Consider the following 18,295-nt stretch of genomic DNA (forward strand, 5'->3'; position numbering starts at 1 on the left):
CACTCTTACAAATCTCACGTGCAGTGAGACCTACGTGGCCACGGTCACAGCCCACGGATACAAGTGTGACAGTCCACCCGGCCCGAGCACCAACATTACTACCAGTGAGAGCGACAGTGAAATCAAGTGATTAACATCAGTAAAGTAGACATAAGTGATGCATCCTATATTTTTCTTTTGTTTTAGCTCCATGTCCTCCCACCAACATCTCAGCCGTGTACACCTGTTCTCCTAATCCTGTTGCTGTGTCATGGGTGTCCTCTGGAAACGCCAAACAATATACGGCGGTAGCTTTAAGCCAACAAGATCACAAGTCTGAGTGCACGACCAACCAAACGTCGTGCAGTCTGCCTGGACTCCAGTGTGGGGAGAAATACTCTATTCGTGTTTCAGGAGCAAATGACATCTGTTCAAGTCAAGAGAGCAACTCTGTCTCCCTTCTCACAGGTAACAAATGAACCTAGAGTCCAAATCAAAACCTCAAATAAAGTATTTTCTGAGTCAAAATCTCAACCAGTGGCTGCTTCTGTCCTCTCTCTCTTTTTAGAGCCATGCCCTCCCACTAATGTGACCAGCCAGCTGATCAATGGAGCTGCTCAGGTGACCTGGAGCGCTGGTGCCAACGCCGCCAGCTACAGTGTCAAAGCCACGAGCTACAGTCACAGCACCACCTGCAGCAGCTCCACCTCCAACTGCACGCTCAGTGACCTGGTCTGCGGCCAGGATTATGACATTCGGGTTTCGGCCACTGATGGGAAATGTACTAGCAACTACAGCGCCCCCTTTGTGCAAAGTCGAGGTACAAAAACCAGAGAATTAGTTCAACGTTTTCACAAATTCTTAGATTTTAACACGTAAGAACCCAGACTTATTTTTCCTGAAAACTAAAATGATGTGGGCACTATGGAAGCTGTCAACAAACTCAATTATGGCCCACATTTTTTGCCCACTTTTAAACCATGTTGGGCCCACTCGGCCTTACTGGCTGGGACATTGCTGCTTTTTGCTTTTGCTTCTTCATGCTAACACTATGGTCACAAATACAACTGCTGCTGTGCAATAGGGAAGCGTCATTTTTTAAGATTCAAGATCATTTTTTTTTAAATCGTTGGCCTGGTCATGAATGTAGACCGTAGCAGTGAGGCGGCTGCAAGGTGCAAAGAAAGGCCTATTTTTTGTGATTGGCAGCCGGTTTCACTTGAAATGGAAGGTCTTCTCCCGGAGACATTTACACATCGTCCAGTCAGAGTTGCTGCCAGCCAGCGATCTGGCTACGACAACCACCGCCCAGCCGTTCCCTGGTTTCATAAGTGATCTTTGAAATTGGCTGGGCTGCTACTGACTGATGTCTACTTTTAAAGAAAAAACATCCAGTTGCCATAAAATTGTAACTTTTTCTTAAAAGCTCAGCGGACATCGCACGGCGTGTGAAAATGCAACTGCTGCATGGCCACCTGCCAAATGTCCCTAAAAGCTTTCATTTAGGTCACCACGCTGTGGCATTTTGGGATATTTGACCATAGTTAAAGCAATGATAATTGACATTTTCTTCCACCCAATGCTAAGTACAAGTGTATATTGTACATTCAGAGGACATATTATTACAATTTTAATTAAAAGAAAGTTGTTTATCTGATATTTTCTTCTTATGGTTTATGGTTTGGTTAAGTTTTTCATAAATGCTGCTCAAAAAGACCCAAACATAGCTGCTCTTTTAACACATTCTCCCTTTTCTCTGTTTCTTTCAGTGCCGTGCTCTTCTTGGAATTTCACCACAGACCTGAAATGTGACACCAATGATCTCTTAGTGAGCTGGAACGCTTCTTCCGTGCAGCTCAACTACAGTGTCACCGCTGCACCAATGGATGGTAACATCCCTACAGTCACCTGCTATACCAGCAATGCCAGCTGTCTTCTTAGTGGCCTTCAGTGTGGACACTCTTATAACGTCTCTCTCAAAGTGTCCCCTGATACCTTCAATGGACCCCAGAGCCCTTCACAGATAGTTAAGACAGGTAATGAGAAGATGGAAGCAGAGAAACTGTCCTCTATTGGATTTCCACTCATTTGTATTTCTCAACTGTCTCCCCTCCAGCTCCATGTCCTCCTGCCATCCAGAGTAGCACAGTATTCTGTAGCAACAGTTCCTCTCTAGTGTCCTGGACTCCAATGTCTGAAGCCACAGGTTACACCGTGAAGGCTAAATCCACTAAAGGACACCTGGTTTCCTGCAACAGCACCACACCTTCATGCACTCTTACAAATCTCACATGCAGTGAGACATACGTGGCCACGGTCACAGCCCATGGATACAAGTGTGACAGTCCACCCGGCCCGAGCACCAACATTACCACCAGTGAGAGCGACGGTGAAATCAAGTGATTAACATCAGTAAAGTAGACATAAGTGATGCATCCTATGGTTTTTTTGTGTGTTTTAGCTCCATGTCCTCCCACCAACGTCTCAGCCGTGTACACCTGTTCTCCTAATCCTGTTGCTGTGTCATGGGTCGCCTCTGGAAACGCCAAACAATATACGGCGGTAGCTTTAAGCCAACAAGGTCACAAGTCTGAGTGCACGACCAACCAAACGTCGTGCAGTCTGCCTGGACTCCAGTGTGGGGAGAAATACTCTATTCATGTTTCAGGAGCAAATGACATCTGTTCAAGTCAAGAGAGCAACTCTGTCTCCCTTCTCACAGGTAACAAATGAACTTAGAGACTAAAGCAAAACCTCAAATAAAGTATTTTCTGAGTCAAAATCTCAACCAGTGGCTGCTTCTGTCCTCTCTCTCTTTAGAGCCATGCCCTCCCACTAATGTGACCAGCCAGCTGATCAATGGAGCTGCTCAGGTGACCTGGAGCGCTGGTGCCAACGCCACCAGCTACAGTGTCAAAGCCACGAGCTACAGTCACAGCACCACCTGCAGCAGCTCCACCTCCAACTGCACGCTCAGTGACCTGGTCTGCGGCCAGGATTATGACATTCGGGTTTCGGCCACTGATGGGAAATGTACTAGCAACTACAGCGCCCCCTTTGTGCAAAGTCGAGGTACAAAAACCAGAGAATTAATTCAACCTTTTTCACAAATTCTTAGATTTTAACACGTAAGAACCCAGACTTCTTTTTTCTGAAAAATAAAATTATGTGGGCACTATGGAAACTGTCAACAAACTCAATTATGGTCCACATTTTCTGCCCACTTTTAAACCATGTTGGGCCCACTCGGCCTTACTGGCTGGGACATGGCTGCTTTTTGCTTTTGCTCCTTCGTGCTAACACTACGGTCACAAATACAACTGTTGCTCTGCGAAAGGGAAGCATCATTTTTAAGATTCAAGCTCAGCGGACATCGCATGGCGTGTAAAAATGCAACTGCTGCATGGCCACCTGCCAAATTTGCTGAAAAACTTTCATTTAGGTCACCGCTCTGTGGCGTTTTGGGATATTTGACCACAGTTTAAGCAATGATAATTGAGATTTTCTTCCACCCAGTGCTAAGTACAAATGTATATTAACGTTCAGAGGACATATTATTACAATTTTAATTTTAAAAAGTTGTTTATCTAATATTTTCTTCTTATGGTTTATGGTTTGGTTTAGTTTTCCATAAATGCTGCTCAAAAAGACCCAAAAATTACTGCTCTTTTGACCTACTCTCCCCTTTCTCTCTTTCTTTCAGTGCCGTGCTCTTCTTGGAATTTCACCACAGACCTGAAATGTGACACCAATGATCTCTTAGTGAGCTGGAACGCTTCTTCCGTGCAGCTCAACTACAGTGTCACCGCTGCACCAATGGATGGTAACATCCCTACAGTCACCTGCTATACCAACAATGCCAGCTGTCTTCTTAGTGGCCTTCAGTGTGGACACTCTTACAACGTCTCTCTCAAAGTGTCCCCTGATACCTTCAATGGACCCCAGAGCCCTTCACAGATAGTTAAGACAGGTAATGAGAAGATGGAAGCAGAGAAACTGTCCTCTATTGGATTTCCACTCATTTGTATTTTTTAACTGTCTCCCCTCCAGCTCCATGTCCTCCTGCCATCCAGAGTAGCACAGTATTCTGTAGCAACAGTTCCTCTCTAGTGTCCTGGACTCCAATGTCTGAAGCCACAGGTTACACCGTGAAGGCTAAATCCACTAAAGGACACCTGGTTTCCTGCAACAGCACCACACCTTCATGCACTCTTACAAATCTCACATGCAGTGAGACATACGTGGCCACGGTCACAGCCCATGGATACAAGTGTGACAGTCCACCCGGCCCGAGCACCAACATTACCACCAGTGAGAGCGACGGTGAAATCAAGTGATTAACATCAGTAAAGTAGACATAAGTGATGCATCCTATGGTTTTTTTGTGTGTTTTAGCTCCATGTCCTCCCACCAACGTCTCAGCCGTGTACACCTGTTCTCCTAATCCTGTTGCTGTGTCATGGGTCGCCTCTGGAAACGCCAAACAATATACGGCGGTAGCTTTAAGCCAACAAGGTCACAAGTCTGAGTGCACGACCAACCAAACGTCGTGCAGTCTGCCTGGACTCCAGTGTGGGGAGAAATACTCTATTCATGTTTCAGGAGCAAATGACATCTGTTCAAGTCAAGAGAGCAACTCTGTCTCCCTTCTCACAGGTAACAAATGAACTTAGAGACTAAAGCAAAACCTCAAATAAAGTAGTCGTAGTTCACTTTCGGATTATCCCTTTCGGGGTCGCCACAGCGTAACAGCACCCACTGTTTCGCATCAGTGATTTGGCAGAGTTTTTACGCCGGATGCTCTTCCTGACACAACCCTGTACTTGAGGGGCACAGGGACCCAGTTAGGCAGCAGCGTCAAGGATCTTGCCTAAGGACCCAATCTGGGTGGGGATCAGTGGACAACCCTGGGAATCGAACCCAGGGCTCCTGCGTTGCCAGCCCTTCACCTAGCCCACTGAGCCACCCAGCCACTAAAACCTCAAATAAAGTATTTTCTGAATAAAATCTCAACCAGTGTCTGCTTCTGTCCTCTCTCTCTTTAGAGCCATGCCCTCCCACTAATGTGACCAGCCAGCTGATCAATGGAGCTGCTCAGGTGACCTGGAGCGCTGGTGCCAACGCCGCCAGCTACAATGTCAAAGCCACGAGCTACAGTCACAGCACCACCTGCAGCAGCTCCACCTCCAACTGCACGCTCAGTGACCTGGTCTGCGGCCAGGATTATGACATTCGGGTTTCTGCCACTGATGGGAAATGTGCTAGCAACTACAGCGCCCCCTTTGTGCAAAGTCGAGGTACAAAAACCAGAGAATTAATTCAAGCGTTTTCACAAATTCTTTGATTTTAACTCACATGAATCCAGACCTATTTTACCTGAAAAATAAAATTATGTCCAAAGTGGACCAAAGAACACATTTCTGATATTTTCTGTTATACTGATATCAGTACAGGATCTTACGAGATACTTTTATTTGATTTTTTTCATTTGTGTCAAAAATATAAAGCTTATTTATGAGTATATTTCACTGCACAACATAAGAGGTCAGACTTAGAAAAATAAATAAAAACACATTTTTCATCAATTAACTATTTATATATAAAAAAAAAATGTTTTTATCAAACTTTATGACCACCTTTGGATATTTTTTGATAAAAAGGACAAACAAACTTTGGAAAACAGAAGAAAGGAGCATGTATAACTATAGTGATAATCGTATATTTGAACTTGATCCCAGCCAGCAAGGCCGATTGGGCCCCATGGTTTAAAAATGGGCCGAAAATGCGGGCCTTCTTGCTGTGAGGCAAGAGCGCTAACCACTGCGCCACCTTGCAGCCCCATTACAATCTCTATAAAATGAAAAAGAAAGTGTTATTTATCTGATATTTTCTTCTCATTTCTGGTATAAGGTTTGGTAAGGTTTTCCATAAATGCTGCTCAAAAAGACCCAAAAATTACTGCTCTTTTAAGACACTCTCCCATTTCTCTGTTTCTTTCAGTGCCGTGCTCTTCTTGGAATTTCACCACAGACCTGAAATGTGACACCAATGATCTCTTAGTGAGCTGGAACGCTTCTTCCGTGCAGCTCAACTACAGTGTCACCGCTGCACCAATGGATGGTAACATCCCTACAGTCACCTGCTATACCAACAATGCCAGCTGTCTTCTAAGCAGCCTTCAGTGTGGACACTCTTACAACGTCTCTCTCAAAGTGTCCCCTGATACCTTCAATGGACCCCAGAGCCCTTCACAGATAGTTAAGACAGGTAATGAGAAGATGGAAGCAGAGAAACTGTCCTCTATTGGATTTCCACTCATTTGTATTTTTTAACTGTCTCCCCTCCAGCTCCATGTCCTCCTGCCATCCAGAGTAGGACAATATTCTGTAGCAACAGTTCCTCTCTAGTGTCCTGGACTCCAATGTCTGAAGCCACAGGTTACACCGTGAAGGCTAAATCCACTAAAGGACACCTGGTTTCCTGCAACAGCACCACACCTTCATGTACTCTTACAAATCTCACATGCAGTGAGACCTACGTGGCCACGGTCACAGCCCACGGATACAAGTGTGACAGTCCACCTGGCCCAAGCACCAACATTACCACCAGTGAGAGCGATTGAATTGAAATCAATTGCATAACGAAAAGTGCAAAGCAGACATAAGTGATACATCCTATGTTTTTCTTTTGTTCAGCTCCATGTCCTCCAGCCATCATATCAAGACAATACAACTGTGGCACCAACGCGGTAGTCTTCAGCATGTCCGACCCCGCTGAAGCGCTCACCTTTCTTGCTCAGATAGTTGGAGACGGATACAAGTACAGCTGCCTCACCAACAACGCCAGCTGTGTGTTTCAAAGTCTTCCCTGTGGCCTGGATTTGAATCTGACCGTGCAAACTCTGGGGTCAGAGTGCAACAGCAGCGTTAGTGTCAGCGAATTCCTTCAGACAGGTAAATGAAGAAAAATAACCCTCAAACATAAGCCTATATTTTACTTTTTTTTTGGCTTTTCATCTTATAGTTATATTTTACGAATTTCCTTAATGAGGAAAAAATAAAGGGGTATTTAATCAAATATCCAATTAGATTAAACTGGAATACTCAATCAATATAGGTAAAAAAAATGAAATATATAAATATCTATACATGGATATGCCAAAATTAGGATGATTGGTCTTGATTTCAACGGAATATAAAACAATGAAAAGTAGTAGCAGATACACATCCGTAAATATACATCTATGTACTCATGTAAATGGTGCCATTATAATTACTCTTATTCATATTATAAATACAGTATATGACACAATGAATCCAATAAATATTGCATTTGTCATAAACAGTTTAATTAATTGCATAGAAAGGACTGGGAAACGAACTTATATATTCCCACCCCTATAAAACTTTACTTAGCTATTTCTGACATTGTTATTTCATAACTAATAATTATATTTATTTATCAATCCAAGTGCATATCATTCATCAAATCCATAATTATTAATAGTATCAAATAGCAAAGATAAATTGCATATAAGAAAGATGACATTACATTATTCCATTACTATCATAAATAATTAATCGTTTATGAGGATTTCTTTGGGTCAAAATCAGTGTCCGTGTCCTGAACCAAGTTATACATATGGTTAGGAAAGGTGCAAACTATAGATTTTCAATGATGGTTTCCAGGTCAGTATACATTATTAATGTCATACCTGATTTCCAAATGCTTTGATTGCTTTTTTTTGCCGTGTTTCCCTCCCCAGCCCCCTGCCCTCCACAGAATGTCAACGCCACAGTTCGGTGCTCCAATCATTCAGCACTGATAACATGGATGGGGAGTCCTAATGCCTTGGGGTACAACGTGACAGCAATAGGCCTGGGAGGCCAAATTCACAACTGTCACACCAACTCCAGCAGTTGCGAAGTGACAGACCTTCAATGTGGGGAAACCTACAGCGTTAAAGTCACAGCGTACACACAGACGTGCACGGGATCCCAGAGTCTGTCTCACAGGTTTAGAGCAGGTGGAGAAAAAAATAAAGTTCTTCACAGTGTTTGAAGTCACTTACATTTTTTCTCAGATATAAAACATTTTTTTTGTTTTCTCTTCAGGTGTTTGCCCTCCGAGTAACATCACTGTGCTGCCTACTTGCGAGCACAGAGCCATCTCGTGGGCTGCTGCTGCTTGGGCTGAGACGTACATTGCAACAGCAACTGCAGCAGATGGACATACTCATACTTGTAGCTCAAATTATTCAAGCTCGTGCAATTTCACTGATCTGCACTGTGGAGAAACATATTCTGTCACGGTTGTGAGTGGGGATGGGAGTTGCTGGAGCGACCCAAGTCCGCCGGTGCAGCTGAAAGCAGGTGAGGGCATAAAACGATGAAAGGGGTCAAGTCAGGGATGTAGAAAGCAGGCTCAAGAGAATCAAATGTTTCGAACATGTGACATGTGTGCATCTGGAAAAATACTATAAAAAGCAGTAGGACATGTTTAAAAAAAAGGTAGCAGAGCATGAATATGGTTGTTCTGACAAATTGACGCAGTCTCACTCCCAACTCGTCATATATGGACATATGGTTCGGGGCCCCCTCCATGCCACTTTTTTGGCAACTCGTCATTTTTTGACGTGCTGGCTGTTCCCATTAAATCAGGGGTCCTCAACCTCTGGGCCATGAACTGATACCGATCCGAGGGCTGATTGGTACCGGGTCACAGAGAGGAATGTCAGATGTCCCCAACCCTCGGGACGTGGACCGGTATTGGTACTAGACTGGCACTCATACCCTAACCCGGTACCGGTTCCGCATCTGTTACCGTGTCCTGTAGGTTGAGGACCCAGGATTTAATGAGAACAGCCAGCATGTAAAAAAAAACAAACAAACAAACAAAAAAAAAAAAAGATGAGTTGGAGACAACCAAAATGTCAAAAAGTGACGCGAAAGGGCCCTGAACCAAAAGTCCTTATGTGACAAGTTGGGAGTGAGAATGTGTAGGACAAATATAATGACTGAGTAATAGCTGTTTATTATGTATTCAAATCTCATTGGACAATTCAATTTTTAATTGACATTTCAATGTGCAATTCAGGATTGCAACATGCAAATGCTTCGCGATTTAGAATTTAATATAAAAATTGACAATTGAATCTTACACATTTAAAAAAGAAAGTTTAAATTGTAAAACTTGTAAACTTCCAAAATGTCTCAATAGAAGTCTATGGAAATTTAGCCTCTTTGACCTCGCTGGAACTTCCTGGAATGCCAGGGGGGAGGAGTCACTCAGTCCTGTTATTAAATACAGTCAATGCTCAGTGAACAAATGAAAAACAATAAATAACCAGAGTTTAGGCAAATATATGGCAGCATATTCGGTTTGTTGTCCAATCATTTGCAGATTTTTTTTTTTTAAATCCACTAAGATTTACAAAAAAAAAAGGATGACCTCTTGGTTAGATGTAGTTCAACTAAACGCTGTCGTGTCAAAGCAGAAACTTTCTTTCTGACAATCTTTCCTTCTTGTCCATCCCCAGCTTTGTGTCCATCTACCAACCTAACTGCTCACGTCAGCTGCAACACCGGTGCAGTGAACATCACGTGGAGTTCAGTGGCAGCACCTTCCTATGTCATAAAAGTGGAAAACATTGGTGGTCCAGCCCCACCTGTAGAATACACCACCCCCAACATTTCACTCTCTCTGTCTAACCTGGCATGTGGGCAAAGATATGCCTTCAGCGTAGCAGTTCAAGATGGAAATTGCCAAAGCCGCTTCAGCCCACCCATTAACATAAGCACAGGTAGGATCCTTTTTAATCTTTTGCACCTGCAAAAATTAAAGGAAAGGATTCAAAGAGCGGCACATGTGAAGTTTCCATTCTCTTTTAGTTCCTTGTCAACCCTCAAACTTAACCGTACAAGTGGACTGTGGGACAAACAATGGCAACTTCTCCTGGGCTGAAAGCAGTGGAGCGAGCGTGTACACAGTTGAGGTGAAAGGAGCGAATGGCCACGTAACATCCTGCTCCTCCAACACCACCTCCTGCTCGGTGAAACTGAACTGTGGATACTCCTACCATGCAACTTTGGTTGCCTCAACAGAGAGCTGTGACACCAGCAAAACCACTGAAATCTTCTTTGAGTCTGGTAAGACACCATAAACCTAACATTCGATTTTTATCTGAAAATAAAGATTTTTTTCCATCAATAATTTTATTTTTATTTGAATAAAATAATATAAACGAGAGCCAGAGGTAATGGTGTAATAGTCAAAAAGTTGCTTCATGTAAGCTACCTGTGCTCTACAGCTCCATGTTTGCCAGAAGGCGTTGTGGCAAAGTTGAACTGTGAATCCCACATAATTAACGTAAACTGGACCCGGACTAACGGCTCTGAAGTCTACACTGCCTGGGCCATCAGCGCAGACGGACACAGAGCCTCCTGCAACTCCACCGCAAACTCCTGCTCCATCCACGATCTCCTGTGCGGCAAGATCTATGACGTGGCTGTCACCTCCTCCTCAATCAAATGCCAAGTTATTGCTGGCTCTGACTACAAGGTTCAGTCATGTGAGTGAAGCTCTTCCACATTCAGACACTCTGAAATCTGTCTGTGGCTCTGTTATGGATTGATTGTCTTCTAATGCATTCACAGATCCGTGTGCACCAATAAACACAACTGTTGAGCAGAACTGTACCTCCAACAGTATGACAGTGAAGTGGCATGACAACAGCACAGCACAGAACTACACAGTGAAAGCTGCTTCTGCCTCAGGCGTAAACTCAACCTGTGAATCCACCAACAGCAGCTGCTCCTTCCTGGATTTAAGCTGCGGTCAGCTGTACTCCTTCACGGTGATGGGATACAGCAATGTTTGCACGAGTGATGTGAGCCCTCCCATCAAGAGCTACACCGGTAAAGAGTTTGATTTTAGTAAACATAATTTTTGTGTGGAATCAGAATTTTATTACAGTAATTGTATCAAAACAACAAAGAAAATGTAAAAGAATCTCAACTCCCAGAAGAAAAAAAAAAAAGTAAAATCACCCATGAAAACACACCAGCAGCAACTTATATTAAAATGTGTCTCCATAAAATATTCTATTTTCAGTTTTCATAAAAAAACAAAACAAAAAAAAAACTAAATCATGAAAAAATATTAATGGATACTACATATTTAAAAGAAAAACCAATGTATTTTTCAATGTCTGTCTGATTGGGAAATACTGGGAAATAATAGTGTCCTGAGTAAAAGTTAGGGAGACGGAGAAATGTTTGTGAAACACATGCAGTATGATTCGCTTAGGTTTTAAAACTGGTGCACAAACTACACATTTTAATGAAAAATACATCAAAGTTATAAACTAAGGATAAATACAGATTGGACACATTTGGTTCACTTAAAGTGAATCATAGTTTGTTTGCCCCAATGATTCACAACTAATCAGTCTGAATACACCCAAGTGGACCCTGGTCCAGGACAATGAGCCACCCTCAGACGTATGTTATCTTAGTCATTTTGTCTTCAGTAATTGCCTTGCAGTATGCCTCCGCCATACCAAAGTAGCAGTAAAAAAGTGTTCCACCTAATATTGATGCAGACATTCAAAATTGGTCAGTGAAATATAAAGTTTGAACAAGTAAACTATCCTGATAAGGATTGTGAAGCTTAGGATTTCCATTATTGTTTACAAGGTTTAGTTCAAAACATAAATGTCCAGTTAAAAGGCAGTTTGAATACAGATCAAACGCAAGGTTCAGTACTCATCCGTACCAAACTAAGTGGACTCGGTCTGGACCAACAGATTTTTCCAGTCTTTGACGGTAATTCCCTGTCTAAGTGCCTTTAAATTTTCCTTCTCAATTCAGCCCCGTGTCCTCCAACCAATTTGTCAGCTGAGTTGAACTGTACGACCCGCAGTGCTGTGGTCACCTGGAGAACTGTGGCCACAGCTGTATCCACTGCCTACAACGTCCAGGCAACCTCCCCTGATGGACACAACTCCTCCTGCAGCAACATGGGCTCTTCCTGTGACCTTGACAACCTTGTTTGTGGGCAGAAGTACTCTGTTGTTGTGGAGGCAATCAACACTGGCTGCCCTGGTCCAGCCAGTGCCCCTTCATTCCTCACCACAGGTAACTGAACCTCCTGTTTCTGCCGTGATAGAGTTGTACTTGAGCACAGCTGATGATCTGTCTTCCTCCAGAACCCTGCATTCCCATCAATATTTCTACTCGCTACAACATGAGCACTGCCTGGGTGATGTGGAGCGCTGCAGCCGGCGCCAGCTCCTACTCAGTCCAGGCTGTGACAGACTCGGGCGCCCCGGTGACCTGTGGCAGCAGTAACAGCAGCTGCCACCTGAACGGCTTGCAGTGCAGTCGGATGTACAACGTGACAGTTACGGCACACAATCAGGCCTGCAGCAGTCTGCCCTCAGAAACGACACACCTCCTGACAGGTTTGTCACCGCATCAGGAAGAAATTTGCTCTCACAAGCCTCTCCTTATGCTTACATGTGTGTTTCCCTCTCATGTAGAGCCATGCCAGCCTACAAACATTCAAGCCAGTTTGGATTGTGAAAATCTCTCTGCCACTGTGTCCTGGCAGCAGAGTCCCCTTTCTGTAGGATACGTTGCCTATGCAGACAACAAAAATGGACACCGCACTTCCTGCTTTAGTTCAAACGCCACTTCCTGCAGCCTTTCAGGGCTGGTGTGTGGAAATGTCTACAGTGTCTGGGTCAAGGCTCTGGGACAGCAGTACTACAGCTCGGACAGTTCAGTCGTCTCTCTTACATCAGGTAAAAACACTCAAAAGTATTTCCAACAGCTAATAATTTTGAGAAAATATAAAGAAAAAAAAATAATAAAAACTAGAAAACTAAAAAAACAAAGTCAAGTAGTGATGCATACACTTTCATCTGTACTGAGCAAATTTTACATATCAGTCAAAATTCTTCCATCCACCTTTCTATCTTCTGGACCCAATGAATCCCTTTCTGGATCAAGGGGTTGGCTACTGTTGAGCAAAGCCAGGAAACAACCTGAAGATGCAGGGTCACAGACTCACATGCACACCTAGGGCAAGTTAAAGACACCAATCAACCTTTAAGCATGTTTTTGGACTGTGGAAGAAAGCCAGAATACTAGGAAATTTGGACTGGAAGAATATGCAAGGTCCAGAAAGAGGGCCCTTTGGGGTTAGACTGATTTATGGTCAAATGTTGAAGTAAAAAATGTGGGCTGCCAACTGTTTTTGTGTCAGGAACAAACTTTTTTATTTTTTGTTATACATTTTTAACTTTTTTCCATATAATGAATATAAAATAACAACAACTTGTTAAAAATTGAAATATGCTTGTAAGTGTCTGTTAATCTTATGGTATTTCTCTGTCTGATTGTTGTTTCCTTCAAATTTATCAGCCCCTTGTGAGCCTGGCAATGTTAAAGCCACCATGGACTGTGTGGCACACACAGCTACAGCATCCTGGCAATCCAGCTCTGGAGCTTTGAGCTATGTTGCCGTGTTAACAGCTTCATCGGGCCACGTAAAAAGCTGCACCACCAACCAAACCAGCTGCCAGCTGAGCTCCCTGCAGTGCGGAGAGAAATACAACCTCACTGTAAAGACTCTTGGAAAAACTTGTAACAGAACTACTCTGATGACAGGATATCTCGTCACTGGTATGCCCACACTGGTGTATTTTGAACAACTTATGATACATGACATTAATTAGGAAATTATGAAATGCACTTCCCTGCCTTTCTTCAGAGCCATGTGCGCCCGTGAATCTCACCGTCCTCTATAACGTGAGCACTGCTCAGGTGATGTGGGCTGGAGCAAAAGATGGAGGCTCGTTCTCTGTCGCTGCCGTCAACAACAAAGTTCAGACGGTCACCTGCAACTCTACAAACACCCATTGCTCACTGGTGGGCCTGGAGTGCAGTCAGATCTACAACATCACAGTGATGGTGGCAGATCCCTCCTGCAACAACACTGTCGCGTCAGAGCCCTATCAACTCATTACAGGTGTGTCCCAACCTGGTTTTCCATCCTCTGACTGTGTTTTCTGTCTGAACAAACTCAGATGCAACTTTTTGTTTTACTTTCAGAGCCATGCCCGCCTACAAACGTCCAAGCCAGTTTGAAATGTGAACCTCTCTCTGCCACCGTGTCCTGGCAGCAGACTGGCTTTGCTCTTGGTTACGTTGCCTATGTGGACAGTAAAGGTGGACACCAAACCTCTTGTGTTAGCTCCAACACTACCTCATGCAGCATTTCAGGGCTGATGTGCGGGACTGTCTACAGTGTCTGGGTCAAAGCTCTGGGGAAGCAGCACAACAGCTCAGACAGCTCAGTCATCTCTCTTACATCAGGTGATTTGAGTTCTTTCTATTACTAAACCTGAAGCTGCTAGGGACAAATCTCTGAACGGATTGTTTTCTTTTGACATCTCTTCCCTTCCCAGGGCCTTGCCAGCCAGTAATTGCTTCCGTTCAGGCTCCCTGTCAAAGCGATGAGGTCCAGATCTCCTGGAATAATACAGACGGTGCTGTCAATTACCTGGTCAGGACCGCAGGGAATCGTGGGTATATGAAGACCCACAACACGACACAAAGCTTTCTGTCTGCCACTTTACCATGTGGACAAGAGTTCAACGTCACTGTTCAAGGACAGGGCAGCGTGTGTGACAGCACCCCCAGCAGTCCCGCCTTCTTCAAAACTGGTAACTATTCTTTCCCCATCCTTATCACATACGGTTCACTAGATTCTATTGACATGTGTTCTCATCATCTCCCCACAGGCCCATGCATCCCCTCAAATGTGACAACCCAAGTGCAGTGCGAGCTTAATCGGGGCTCTGTCAGCTGGAGGCCAAGCGATGGTGCTGAAACCTATATTGCCATTGCAACTGGTGTGGATAGTCACACCCACCAGTGTCTCACCAACACCACCTCCTGCACCTGGACTGACCTGCACTGTGGGGAGGAGTACACTGTTGTGGTCAGAGCAAAGACCGTCAACTGCAGCAGCCTGCCGAGCAACAGCTCCATCATTTACACAGGTACAAAAAGTTTTGGAGATTTCGCTTAGTATGCATTGATTAGGACATCGGATTGCTTAAATGTCACTCAATGTCTTTGCTTTCCTGCAGGCCCCTGTGCACCGCAAAATTTGGATGCAACTGTTAACTGTGGAACAAAAGTTGTTGCTTTGAACTGGAATTCCCCCAACGGGACTCATTCATACACAGTATCAGCCAAAGGGGGAGATAAATCAGTTAGTCTCCAGACTAACACAACCTTAGCCCTCTTCTCTGACCTCACATGTGGACAAAACTACAGCCTGACAGTCACACCTCACAGCCAACACTGTGTAGGGAACTACAACACGCAGGCCTCTGTGCTGACCTGTACGTGCTGTTTAAACACTACGTTTACAATCATCAACACAGTTTTCAAAGCTTTAATCAAGGTTGTGTTTTGTTTCCAGGGCCATGCACACCTGCAGGAGTCTTTGTATCACAGGCTTGCCTCTCCAATTCCGTCATGGTAGCATGGCAGCCGAGCAATGGCACGGAGTATTACACCGCCGCTGTGCAAACAGAGAATGGTGTTTCAAAAGTATGCACAACCAACACAAGCGCATGCACTGTTCATGCACTGACGTGTGGACAAAACTACTCGATGTCTGTCACGGCTTCCAACAAACAGTGTAATGTCACTTCCGGTCAAACCAAGAGCGTGCAGTCAGGTAAGCAAATGTACCCTGTGAAGTGCATTCCATCAAAGAACTAAACTATATATTTTTTTTAATTTAAGACATTTAAAACATTTTGATGAAATCCACAAAAAATACTTCATTTTTTAGACGCAGAAAGCATCAATAATGATACACTGGATGGTTTTGTAAGTTTTTGCTCCCAGTAATGTTAGTTTAAGATGAAAAAAGGAAAAGGCACCTTAACCCTAGTTTCCATTGAGTGGTCCAGACCGGTCTGTTCCTGGCCAGTTTAGAATGGTCAGGGCAATTCAAGTGAATTCAAGCATTTCCATCAAGGTGCATGCGGGGTGTAGACCATTGATGTAGCTGTAACAGTGCGACCACACAGTTGTCCGTATTTACGGATTCTCTTTGGCTCTGGTACCTAACCCCCGCAAATAAGGTGGGAATATCGAATGCAAATAACTAAATATTCCTTGCAAGAAGTGTGCGAGAGGCAGACAAATACAGCCGAAAAGAAGACAAAACTTTCAGCTTGGATCCTTAGTCGGGAAAAGCGCGGGTCGGACGCTTGCTGTTGTTGTAATACCATTCCACCAATCAATGGATTTCATCGTGTGACAACAGTGCTCTACCCTAAGTGGTCCGTTCCATTTTTCTATGAACTTACAACCAACGGGGGACCAAAAATGGTACAAATCAGTTCGGCATCATGGGTTCATTCTAAAACGGAAACCCTTAAAATACCATACCGGTCCAGTCCGGTCTGGATCGCTCAGTGGAAACAAGGCAAATTGTCTCGAAATTGATCCACATATTTTTCAACATAGTGTAACTGTATTAAAAAATAATTAATACTAAATAAATATTGAATTATTTCAATACAAGTAGTCATTTATAAAAAAACTGAATAAAAAAATAACGAGTTAAGATTTCATGGAAGCAGCCATTTTGAAATGAGCCCTTATACTGCCTCTAGTGGAATGTTGATGAATTGCAGGGCATAAGACACTAATCAAGTTATACACAGTGAGTTTTTAAGGAAAGTTTTGATCATGTTAATGAGATGGGGGTCTCATAAATGCCTTTATCAGATATGATAAGAATGGTAATCTAGGGTTACTAACAAAACTTGTGAAATTGAACTTGGAAGTCATATTATTGTGAATTTTATTATGTTTGTACATTTCTACACTCTTTCAGTGCCTTGTAGTCCCACTAATGTCTCAGTGTTCATGGACTGCTCCAACAATTCTGCTTTGGTGTCCTGGTCTGCCAGTCGAGGCGCTGTGCAGTACTCAGTGAACGGCATCAGCAGTCACGGCAATGCCAGCTGTCAGTCATCTGGTCTTGGCTGTCGTCTCAGCCTTGTATGTGGCAGCCTCTACACGGTTCAGGTTGTCGCCATGGATGACAACTGCTCAAGTATTCCCAGCACTCCTGTGGAGTTCAGCTCAGGTGAGAGATTTGACTCCACCTGACAGGAGAGGAAAACTCCAGCAGTTGATAAATTCATCATTTTTCATGTTTTCAGGCCCCTGTCCACCTAGTAACGTGAGTGCCCAAATGACATGTCAGTCAAGCAATATGACCGTTTACTGGGACGCCATCAGAGATGCCGACCACTTTTTAGTATCATTAACTTCTGTGAATGGAACCATTCAATTATGCAACACCACAACTACTACATGCTTCATCAGCAATGCAACATGTGGAGAAACATTTACCATTCAAGTCACCTCTGTGAGAGGCAACTGTCTCAGTCGACCCTATCAAACCTCCAGCATCCAGACAGGTCAGCACCTGCTTTCTTTTTAAATTCTTTTCTTGCAGAAATCCCTCCATCTTACCAGTAACTCTGATGCTTATCTCTTAGCTCCCTGCCAGCCTAAAGGAGTAAATGGCCACATTGACTGTGTATCGAACTCGGCCTGGATAACATGGGACGCTGCTCTCGGAGCGAACAACTATACAGTGTCAGCTGTAGGTTCAGGGATCTCCACAACCAACTGCACTTCCATCACAGACACTAGATGTGAGGTGAAGGACCTAGCCTGTGGTGTATCGTTCAACTTCACAGTCACTGCTTCAAACACCAGGTGTGACAGTCAACCAAGTGCTCCTTTCAGCTTGGAAACAGGTATTTACGATCCAAAGTTTGTGAAATATTTGTTCATGCAGCCGAGTGAAACTCATGTAATCTATACTCCCTCAGCCCCCTGTTCGCTCTCTGCAATCACTGCTTTTACTCAGTGCCACAACTCCTCCATCCTGGTGATGTGGGATCTGAACGGCAGCGGGGGAACTTCTGCGTACATTGCCACAGCTGAAGCCAGTGACCATACCTATCTGACCTGTAATAGCACCGGCAACAGCTGCTACCTGTCTGGGGCAAAGTGTGACCTTCGGTACATCATCATAGTCGCAGCATCTTCAGACCGCTGCAGCAGTCTGAGAAGTCCTCCCTACAAAATTAGCATGGGTATGTTTTATGATGAAAGCACTAAAAATAGATTTTAAAAAATTCTAGTAAATCTTAATTAGACAAATTATCTGTAAATATTAACTAATATTTTTCATATTAAAA

The 18,295-nt window shown here is 43.8% G+C and overlaps 1 protein-coding gene across 1 annotated transcript in view; it reads left to right on the plus strand.

Annotated features, from left to right (window-relative positions):
- The first annotated feature begins 6 nt into the window (after positions 1–6).
- LOC112147737 overlaps positions 7–18,295 on the plus strand; it is a 23,110-nt gene continuing 4,821 nt past the window's right edge. Inside the window, exons 1-34 of the mRNA XM_036216532.1 lie at positions 7–104; positions 187–447; positions 548–799; positions 1,749–2,015; positions 2,096–2,356; positions 2,441–2,701; positions 2,800–3,051; positions 3,683–3,949; positions 4,030–4,290; positions 4,375–4,635; positions 5,025–5,276; positions 5,980–6,246; positions 6,327–6,587; positions 6,675–6,932; positions 7,745–8,005; positions 8,094–8,351; positions 9,518–9,781; positions 9,870–10,127; positions 10,289–10,549; positions 10,635–10,895; positions 11,850–12,116; positions 12,188–12,442; positions 12,521–12,784; positions 13,407–13,667; positions 13,756–14,013; positions 14,097–14,360; positions 14,453–14,710; positions 14,789–15,049; positions 15,140–15,397; positions 15,478–15,738; positions 16,912–17,166; positions 17,243–17,503; positions 17,585–17,848; positions 17,924–18,190. Of these exons, the coding sequence (XP_036072425.1) occupies positions 1,862–2,015; positions 2,096–2,356; positions 2,441–2,701; positions 2,800–3,051; positions 3,683–3,949; positions 4,030–4,290; positions 4,375–4,635; positions 5,025–5,276; positions 5,980–6,246; positions 6,327–6,587; positions 6,675–6,932; positions 7,745–8,005; positions 8,094–8,351; positions 9,518–9,781; positions 9,870–10,127; positions 10,289–10,549; positions 10,635–10,895; positions 11,850–12,116; positions 12,188–12,442; positions 12,521–12,784; positions 13,407–13,667; positions 13,756–14,013; positions 14,097–14,360; positions 14,453–14,710; positions 14,789–15,049; positions 15,140–15,397; positions 15,478–15,738; positions 16,912–17,166; positions 17,243–17,503; positions 17,585–17,848; positions 17,924–18,190 (7,972 nt within the window). The 5' untranslated portion in view covers positions 7–104; positions 187–447; positions 548–799; positions 1,749–1,861. The remainder of the gene's footprint in view (positions 105–186; positions 448–547; positions 800–1,748; positions 2,016–2,095; positions 2,357–2,440; positions 2,702–2,799; positions 3,052–3,682; positions 3,950–4,029; positions 4,291–4,374; positions 4,636–5,024; positions 5,277–5,979; positions 6,247–6,326; positions 6,588–6,674; positions 6,933–7,744; positions 8,006–8,093; positions 8,352–9,517; positions 9,782–9,869; positions 10,128–10,288; positions 10,550–10,634; positions 10,896–11,849; positions 12,117–12,187; positions 12,443–12,520; positions 12,785–13,406; positions 13,668–13,755; positions 14,014–14,096; positions 14,361–14,452; positions 14,711–14,788; positions 15,050–15,139; positions 15,398–15,477; positions 15,739–16,911; positions 17,167–17,242; positions 17,504–17,584; positions 17,849–17,923; positions 18,191–18,295) is intronic.

The sequence above is a fragment of the Oryzias melastigma genome, linkage group LG17 (genome assembly GCF_002922805.2).
Source record: "Oryzias melastigma strain HK-1 linkage group LG17, ASM292280v2, whole genome shotgun sequence".
NCBI classification, from domain to species: domain Eukaryota; kingdom Metazoa; phylum Chordata; class Actinopteri; order Beloniformes; family Adrianichthyidae; genus Oryzias; species Oryzias melastigma.